The 9,485-nt window shown below is 43.9% G+C and overlaps 2 protein-coding genes across 6 annotated transcripts in view; one reads left to right on the top strand and one right to left on the bottom strand.

Moving 5' to 3' along the window:
* Positions 1-1,354: 1,354 nt before the first annotated feature.
* LOC116665535 lies at positions 1,355-9,485 on the bottom strand. The gene is made up of 5 exons (XM_032485432.1): positions 9,463-9,485; positions 6,800-6,925; positions 5,650-5,923; positions 5,335-5,539; positions 1,355-1,903 (listed from the first exon to the last, which is right to left on the bottom strand). The coding sequence occupies exons 1-5, from the start codon at positions 9,483-9,485 to the stop codon at positions 1,887-1,889; spliced, it is 645 nt and encodes a 214-aa protein (XP_032341323.1). The 3' UTR covers positions 1,355-1,886.
* The window catches only part of ADGRB3 (adhesion G protein-coupled receptor B3), a 685,483-nt gene continuing 681,997 nt past the window's right edge, over positions 6,000-9,485 (top strand). For 2 of the 5 annotated variants that reach the window (XM_032484467.1, XM_032484466.1), the window contains exons 1-2: positions 6,001-6,774; positions 8,208-8,387. The gene's annotated coding sequence lies outside the window, so the exon portion shown is untranslated. Of the gene's footprint in view, positions 6,775-8,207; positions 8,388-9,485 lie in introns of all 5 variants that reach the window. The other 3 variants (XM_032484463.1, XM_032484465.1, XM_032484464.1) reach the window with 3 other exon arrangements.

The following is a 9,485-nucleotide window of genomic DNA, read 5'->3' as shown; positions in this document are numbered from 1 at the left end:
TGTATGTCTACATTCTTCCAGTGATATTTGCTATCAGGGAATGTGTTAGATCACCAAGAAAGAGATGGCAGAGAAATGGAGAGAAGTAGATCCAACATTGATCTCTAAGGAGGTGACATTTCAAGGTCATGGAGAAAAAGACCCAGTTAAAGAGTATGGAAAGTTAGTGAGGCCTAGGAGAGCAGGAGAAAACAGAAACCAAGATGGAAGTGGTTTTCAAAATGCCGGGTTCAGTGAGCAAAATGCCCCTGAAAGTTGGAGTCTAATGAGAAAAGATATTTATCCTTGAACTTGGCAACAGGAAGGTCTTTGGTGACCTTGGTCAGAACTTTTCCAGGGGGACAGTGAGGCTGCAAGCAGGCTGGAGTGAAAGAAGAAATAAAGAGGGAAGTGAGGACGTGAAATGAATGTGACAGATTGCTTTTTAAAGGTTAGTTACAAAGGGGAACAGAGGATAGGGATTGCTGATCAAAAGCCATTTTAGGATGAGCAACACTGCTATAAAATACCTGTATGCTGATAAGAAAGATCTAGGAGACAGGGGGGGTTTGTGGTGTGAGGACCAATAGATGTAAGATCTGAAGCACCTGGAGGTGGGATGGCTTCTGAGACAAGGCAGTATCTCCCTAGAGACAAGAGGAGAAAATGGGTGAAGACTCAGTAGGTTGGCAGAATTTGTTATGTGGGATGAGGGAGTTCCTATGTGCTCACATCTGTTTTATCGAAGAAGAATGCAGAAAGTTATCAGAAGTAAAGGGAAGCTTTAAGTTTTAATGATCAAGTAAAAGTTACAAAATATTCATAGGGTACAATGGGAAAGTGGGCTTACCAGTGAAAGTTAAGATCTTCAGCCTGTGCGTGAGGCCACGTGACCCTGGTGAGCGTACAGGGACATCAGACTGCCCGAGGGTGTGTTGGTATCCAAGACCAAGCAGATCTAGAAGGCAAAGTGGGGAGGGAGGCTGCCAAGATGGCGGAGTAGAGGACACGGTACCCACCCTCTCCCATGAACACGTCAAGAAGTACACCTGCATACAGACCAAGTCGCACAGGACACCTACTGAACTTCAGCAGGATATCTCTACATTGGAAATACAAGGATAATCCTCACAAAATCAGATGAACAACAAGTTTCTACTGTAGAGCACAGGAAACTCTATTCAATATCTTGTAGTAAGCTCTAAAGAAAAAGAATATGAAAAGGAATATATGTATGTGTATGTATGACTGAAACATTATGCTGTACACCAGAAATTGACACAACATTGTAAACTGACAATATTTCAATAAAAAATTCTTAGAAAATAGAAGGCAAAGTGAGAAAATCTGGCAGAAAGAGGAATAGTAGGGGTGAGTGGGTCAGGACTGGTCAGGAATAGGACTGGAAAAGTACAGGAGTTCAGAAATAACGGGTGATTAATAGACCTCAATCTCTAGTGTTGATTAAAGCCAGACATGCTGGTCCTCATAGCTTTAGTTCCTGTTGTCACGACTGGTAGGGTGGGAACTCAATCTCAGAAAAAAAAATGATCAGGGCAAGGAAAGAATAAGCACATAAAGGGCTGTCTTTACACTAGCAGATGACAGCAGGGATGAAAGTAAAGCTCGTAAAACAATGGAGGCTTTAAAAATTACATAGAGTAAAGCTGTTTCCAGTGTTTGAGGGGAACCTCCGTCATTCTTCGTAGGCTGGACTTCGTTGCATTTTTCTCATTGCTTCCATTTCTTGTGAGATGCCTTCTTTTAGTTAGAAGATAGCAGGAAAACGCTTAGAAATTATTTACTCAAACCTTTTTCTTTGAGGAAACTGAAGTCCACAGCATCTTGTCCATGACCAGGTATATAAACAGTGTCAGATTCGGGGAAAATGAGAAGACTCTTGGTTTTTACTTCACTTGAAGTTCTGTGGATAAAAGATAGTGGCATAGATATAGTAACTCATAACAAAAATGTAGGCAGACAAAGTAGCTGACAAGGGAAGGATCTGGGAGTGAATTCCTGTTTAATTGCCAACCTATATTTTGAGCTATTAAAGTCCATGTTTTTCAAGATGCTTTGACAGCACACAAGTGTGACATTGGGTCTTATCTACCTATGGCATTTCCTGAATCTCAAATGGAGCCTTGGAAATTGATAGCCAAATTTTTTTTTTTTTTTTTTTTTTACCAGTTTTTGTACTTGTGTCACCATAGAGGGACATAAACACAGAAATGGAAACGGGATGTAGATCCGTTCTTCCAACTAAAAGGAACTCAGGCTGTGCCTGGCATGGGGCAAGTTGGGCCTAACCAAGCCAGGATAACCACCATATCACATCCCCCTTACTGTACTCTGTCTTTTGCTTTTTAGTACTTTTTTCATGTACTTTCTATTCTGGGATGTCCCAGTGAAAACGGCCAATTTGTTTTTAGAGACTGATGAGAATCAGCTAAGTTCCTGAAAGACTCCAATATTTAATAATAGTAATAAGGAAGAAGAAAGGGAGGCGGAGGAGGAGAAAGAGAAGCTGTTGTTTCAGTTCATAATAAATGTGCTAATTGTAAGTATAATGTAAGTACTCATAACTTGATCATGTAATAGTTTGTTTTATCAACATAGAATATATATAAGCATTAGTGGATTATCATAAATGATAAGGTAAAGGTTTGTATCTCTGAAGTTACTACATTAATTTAAATGCCATAATTTAATTTAAATTCCCTCTTTAGAAGGAGTTAGTGGTTTCCGATCTTTTTTAGTGTACATTGGAGACATTAAGTATTGAAAAATTAGGGCATATTGAACAAGGAATACTCTACAAACTTACTGGTGCTTCTGAAAGCCATAAGAAGAGAAGTTATAAAATTTAGAATGTGGTAATATAGGAATACCAGAAAGATGATGAGAGAGTGGGGTGAGGAGAGAAAACACTTATGAAAACTGAGTAAACATATTCTTATTCTTTGAGGCTGAGAATTGTGTAGCTGATACTGAATTTTAAACCGTGATCCTGGAGGATGGGGTCATTTTCAAATGTAGTAGGACCAAAACATAGCAAGAAAAAAAAAAGCATAGAAGAAAAAGTGAGAGATAAATTACACTTAGAAATCTCATTTTTCTGAAGTACTTTTAATAAAAATGTATAAAAACTTAGAGAAACAAACTGGAAAGACTTTAACTTGACAAACTTGGGCCAACTGAAAATACCACACTATATCTTGATGTGTTAACACTGGTTTCTCAATAGTCCTTTTGAAAGTTGCCAAGGAAACTGTTGAAAGGAAAATTAGTTTATACAGGTAATCTGGCCATTTGGGGGTTAGAATAATTTATCAAAGAGAAATAAATATAAAGCAATGTAGTGAAAACATCCTCCCAAACAAATCTATGTGTAACAACTGAAATACACTTGTACGTATTATGTATTTATAGCTGGGTGTATGCATACTACATATAACATGTGCACGGATGTACATGTGTATTTATCGTGTGTATATGTGTGTACATGTGTTTTCGTACATACAGACACATACAGGGACTTGTGAAAGAGGCCAAGGAAGGCTGATGATTATAATTTGAAATGGTAATTTTAAATGCATTAAAGCACAACACAGACCAATCTCAGTAGAAAGGACAGAGAGCCTGCCTACAGCAAGTCAACTGTTGAGCTCCTTTTGTTGGCGGGTCAATGTGTCAGTGGTGCTATCACGAGGAACACCGTGCAGACCTTGCTAGGGTGCTTCTCCCTTGCTTTGCCCTGGAATTGTGCTGTTGTCAGGGTCCAGAGACCAGATTCTCCATGGAAGGTTCTTTTTGTGATTCCTGATTCTGACTCCTGGAGGAAGTCAGACCAGCCTGGGATGACTGGAGCCCGTGTCTTGCTTGGCATATTTATCATCCACAAATCATCTGCTATAAATACACCTCAGCAGGACCACCATCAGGCCGGCTCAGTAACCTGCAATTTATGAAGGTTATGGAAAACAGAGTGAAGGGTGAAGTGCTTTATTAAGGGTGGCTTTCTCCCTAATCCAGTCCTGCGTTCCACTTCAGTATAAATGGGAGAGAGTGATCCTTTCCTTGCCTGATTAAGGCTTTTTAAATTGTCCCTTTTGGCTGTTATTCTTATGTCATTATGCCATGAGACACACACAGTTTTTAAAGAAACATCTCAATCGGTGTTCCAAGATAATGTGAGAAATCATTGGATGCAGAATGAAAGTATAGCTAAACCTCACAGTGTTTCCTGTTTATGTACAAATTATGCAAAACATTCTCCTTTTCTCCATTTTTTTTTTTGCACGTCATTAGTCTCTTTATCTTTGCTCCTGGCAAAATAGCAGAACTGACCAAAATGTCTTGCAAATGGCATAATCTCAATTTCAGTAGAAGTTGAAATAAACGAAATATGTATTGCTGAATGTAGTTTGGTTTTCAGAGAAAATGTGTTTGCTAAAGACACAATGTTTTGGGTTATGCCCTGGATATAAACCTTATTTTCCTTCCACATTCTCTTAAATGAGTAAAAAACAAATACTGTAATGAAACAAAAATGACACAAAACCAAACTGCCACCCAGGCGGCTCTCTCAGCAGTGAATTTTCCTGGAACATGGTGAAGCCTGCTGGCTGGAGAATGATTAACTGTTTCCCTTACAGAGTGTTATTCTGAACACTTGTCCCAGAAGAGGCCTTGAAGAGGGTCACCCTATTCATATGTATTAAGCAGTAAAGGGCCAATTTCAATATTTCAAACAACTCCTGTGTATAAAAGATCACTGGCACCTTCCTGTGTTCACTATAATCCTCTTTTTAAAATGACGTTCTTGGCTATCCAATCGCCCCAAGGGTGAGGGACAAGAGGAAGAAAAAAATGCAGAAAAAGTAGGGAGAGAAAAATGATGGAAAATTGCTTTATTCAACTTCACCTACCGCTCAAGCAACTCCCCCTTAGAAGACTCGACACTTCAGATGAATTACCCATTACAGTCTCCTCCCACCAGATCACCGCACTGTTTTAGCACCTGTTTTGCAAACCACCAACTGCATTTACAAGCAGAGACACAATCGGTAGGCGAATGACCTTTTGCAGCACGAATTGGAAGCTAGTTCATCAAATACTTGTCGGCCAACTGTCCCGGAGGCAAGAAAATTAAGGTGGGGAACGGTGGAAATTTATCCCTCTTCTCCCGGCTAAAGCGAGAATCTGATGGCTTTTCCCCCCCGTTCCCCTCCTTCCTTCCCACCCATCCCCTCCCCAAACCTGTTACTAGGGAAACTTGAAAAGAATCTGAGACATTAAGAAAACAAAAGTTTAGATCCCATTGCCATGCAGAAACCAACGCGGATGCCCAACCTCGGTCGCCGCACCGCGGTCCTGACAAAGCCTGTATCAGCCAGAACAAGATGCTAATTGCAGCCTCGCTGAGAAAAACTAGTGTTGTTCCAGCCGGGGACACCAGCAGTTCGGGAGCTGCGACGTGCCCCCTCCGCGGTGGGCGAGCCATCCGCTCTGAATCCCGGGGCGGAGATGACAGCTCTTCGGCTGCGACAGGTCCGCGCTGAAAAGAGAGAGAAAGACGATCAAGTCCACTGTTTACTTCCCAGCCCCCGGAGTCGCCTCCCCGCACTCCGCGCCCCCCTAGCCTCCCTCCCAGGGAGTTTCTCTTACAGTGAGTGGGGCGCCGCCAGCCCCAATGGTGGGAACGGAGGATGCAGAGACCTCCCAGACGCGGAGAATACCGCTCGGGGGACGTGCTCGGTTTTGAGTAGCGGTGACGTGGAGGCGCACCGCGGCCCGGGACTGGAGCTGGCGGGGCCCCTCCCGCCTCCCTCCGCGCCCCCGCCTCCGCCCGCGCCCCGCGCCCCGCGCCCGCGCCCCGCAGAGCTCCGGGGAGGCGCCGCGTGCGCGCAGGGAGCCCCGGGCGGCCGCCGGGCGCACCGCGCTGGTGCCGGCGAGGGACGCGCGCGCCCACGAGCACGCGGGACGGCGGCGGCGCGCGCGCGCGGCCTCGGGGACGCGCCCCCTCCCTCGTGCGCCCAGGGAGAGCGAGCGCCGCGCACCGGCGCGCACACCCGAGACAGAGCTTTACTATCTCGCTCCCTCCCGCGCCTCCCTCCTCGCTGGGCATTCAAACAGCTTTCCGACATCACCAGCCAGGGATTTTCCCCCCCTCTGCTTAGTCGCCGTCCGTCCATCAGTACCTGCCGGGGGGGAGGAGGAGGAGGAGGAGGAGGAGGGAGGAGAGCGGAAAGAGGAGAAAGCAAAAGCTTGAGCCTTCCGATCCGACCACGAATACTCTCGTAATAAACCCACCGCCCCTACAAATCTGCCTTAGCTGCCGCCGCCGCCGGCCGCTTCTCGTCTCAGCGCTTTCTTTGCTTCTTGGCTGATCGGTTTGTTGTGGGGGGAGATTCGGTCAAACAAATCCTCGCTTTTAAACCACTTGCATTTTTTTGTTTTCTTGGTGTCTGTCTTGGGGGCTTCCCCCCGCCCCCCCGCCGCCGCCGCCGCCTCTCGGTTGGAGGTTGGATTCAGTTGGATACGGCGTAGGCTCGGGGATCCTGGGGGCTTTTTTTCTCATACCCCCCTCTTTGATTCCCTCCCCCCATCTTTTGCCTCATCTTATGTGTGCGTTAAAAAAAAAAATAATAAATCCTGATTTTTGAAGCTCAGCCGGGGAAAATGGGCAACGGTGCTTGGGGCCGAAGGGGAGTCTCTCCGTCACCGCTGCTGGGACGCGTGCCTGCGCTGGTGTCTTAGAGCAAGAGCCTCCCTGAGCTTTCGGAGTGGAAGGTAAGGAAGGGGGTCCAGGGGTCACCTTTCCTCTGCCAGGGTCGTCACCGGGGAGCTTTCCGCTGGGTAGTTTGCGGAGGGAGGACCAGCCAAGACAAGGCTGTCCCTGGCTGACGGAGGGGCTGCGAGCGAAGCCGACTGTCTGCGTTTACTTAAACGACGCAGTTGAAAAGTTAGAGAAGTCGGGTTTGCAGGATATGTGCGGGGTCGGAAGGAAGAGGCAGGGAGACCTAGAAAATCTGATGGTTGTGCGTGGTGGGGGTAATTTTATGGGGGGAAATTGTAGGTTAAAAGGAAGTTAAGATGAGGGGAGGCAGTGGGTCTGCTATTGGGGAAAAAAATCAGTGGAGTGAGGGCGCCGTCTATGTTCGACTAAACTAAAGTGTCACCCAGAAAATCAATTTGGAGCAGATCTAAACTAAACGCCGCTTTGCTTCGCAGCAGGAGACTAATAAATAAATGCAGCATCCTTGAAACCTGGGTGGCCGGCCCTTAGGCACCCCTCCCCACCCCATTCTTTCTTTCTTAAAGAGAAAAATACAATTGTTTGAACCGGCCCTGCAGTCGGGGGCTGGAGCGGGGTGGGGGCGGTGGGAGGCGAGTGGCGACAGAGTTCAGTGCTTCATTTTTGATTATTTAGAATAATCAAATAAGGAGACTCCGTACACCAAGAAGGAATGACTCAAATAAAGCGCATCCTGTTGAGGGGGCTTTCTTGACCAGGCTCGAAAGTGCGATCAGAGCCATTTCCTCACTCTTTCTAATCCTTGATGAGCACAGCAATGCAGACGTTGCACTGGCAAAGAAATGGAAGCAAAAGTACTGGATTTCACTAGGCAAAGAGATACGACCTCTTTTTGAGTTACCGATTCTAAAATGAAGCCCCCTTTCATGGGTGGAATTCCTAATTTAGACACTTATTGTCACATTGGCTCTCAACGCCTACACTCTATCCTGAAGAACACTGCGCAGACCTGCATTGCCTGCAAAGTGCTACAGCAAAAAAAAAAAAAAAAAAAAAAAGAGGAAATTTTTTCCAGAATTTCCTCTAACTTTCCCAATTTTTTAACCTCTAAATGTTCATTGGCTTTATTTTCTCAAGAAGAAAAATGCATTATTCATGGAGCTGCGTGGTTGACTCAGAGAACACTGTTTTGATAGTCCCAGCAATTCTGATGTTATTTTAAACTGCTGCTATACAGAGATTTAGAGTTGGGGCTGTTTTTGCTTATATCAAGGCATAGAATTTGAAGTATGGTCTGGGGAATGCAGATCTATCCTCAGGGACTTCAGTCACTGGATTTTGTGTGCATGCGTTGGTGTGTGTTATGCAATGAAGAAGGGTTTTATCCTTTGGTTCAGAGAGGACCCAGGCAAAGACATGAAAACTCTTAACTATCTATGTATGTCTGTATGTCTGTCTCTGTTTACAGAACAGTGGAAGAGACTGCAGCCTAAAGACTTTTAAAATTAACTTGGCATCACTTTTCCCAGCTCAAGGCTAAACAAACAAACAAACAAACAAAAAGCAGTGTCATTTGTTCTAAGAAATAACTTCTTAAAGGTTAAAGCTGAAAAATATTCAAGTTACTTTTGGATAACAACTTACAGAGGTAAATATAACCAAGGTTTACTGTATTATGCAAGGCAAGGTTTAAAAAAAAAAAGGAAAGTAAAAAAGAGGAGCTTTGGAGCTGGGGTTGGATAGAGATCAATTAATTTGACAATTGAAATCTGCTAGGAAAGACAGTGCTGAATGTCTTTTATCTACTATGTGCAAATCTTAAATTACAGTAGGTAACTCTTGATAAAATAGCCCTAATTAAAAAAAATAAAAGACTGCAACCAGCTCAGTTCCTGTGGTTCTGGGATTTTTTCACTGACATGGCCTTTGGATACAGATACTAATACAGTGATCCACTTTATGTATCTCAAGAGGGCATGTCACATTGGAATGACTGTTTTAAATCCTGGTTCTCAGTGATAATGTCCAGAAACAAGTGTTCCCTATGTATCTGCCCTTCCTTGGATGATGGTTTAAAGATTCTGTTCATCCACGTGAATACCTGTGTTTCTGCACAGGAATTTCCCGTTAGCTCACAATGTGGCCCCTGCAAAGACTAGTAGCAGCATTTGGGAAATGATGTTCCAGTTGCAACAAATGATCAGTTTTGCTTGTAACACTGAGGCTCACATTTATCACAATGGCTTTTCACGTTTAAAAGCAAAGAAATATTATGACAGCTGTTCCCAGATTATCAGATTAGATTTTGTGTGGTGATGTTTACTGCAGGCAGACGGCTGAGGGAAAGAAAAGGTGGTACAGGTTGTTAACAATATTTCAAAAAATTAACATTTAGGCTATTATACTTTAAAAAATTATTTTTCCTCTTCTTTCAGTAGAATCATAGTGCGCTTGAAGGAAATTCTGGTAGAGAAGTTAAGAGCATTCCTATTAATAATCTATTGAATATTATTTTTAAAATGCATGTAGAGAATTTGGCCATTGTGAACAACCACGTGAGGGCGCTGTTCACACAGCAACAGATAATTCTCTGGCGTTACAAAATAAAGATCACCTGCCCTTCTTTTAAAAAGGGTTTTTTCTTTTTTTAAACTGAAATCTTGAAAACAGCTGGCTGTACTATTGGAAGCAGTTTCTTTTTTTCAATGCGCATAGACTCCTACTTGCATTTTACTTTCATTGCCAT

The sequence above is a fragment of the Camelus ferus genome, chromosome 8 (genome assembly GCF_009834535.1).
Source record: "Camelus ferus isolate YT-003-E chromosome 8, BCGSAC_Cfer_1.0, whole genome shotgun sequence".
In the NCBI taxonomy this organism is placed as follows: domain Eukaryota; kingdom Metazoa; phylum Chordata; class Mammalia; order Artiodactyla; family Camelidae; genus Camelus; species Camelus ferus.
Note: the sequence above shows the minus strand (reverse complement) of the source record. Positions and strands in the feature narration are given on the sequence as shown.

What these genes read in the sequence shown, in the direction of transcription:
- LOC116665535 (XM_032485432.1), bottom strand. Translation starts at nt 9,485, where the DNA reads ATGGCAATGAAAGTAAAATGCAA. An exon ending in GCAATGAAAGTAAAATGCAA is followed by an intron (nt 6,926 to 9,462) that starts GTAGGAGTCTAT and finishes GCGTCGTTTAAG; the next exon opens with TAAACGCAGACAGTCGGCTT. An exon ending in ACGACCCTGGCAGAGGAAAG is followed by an intron (nt 5,924 to 6,799) that starts GTGACCCCTGGA and finishes CGCCGGCACCAG; the next exon opens with CGCGGTGCGCCCGGCGGCCG.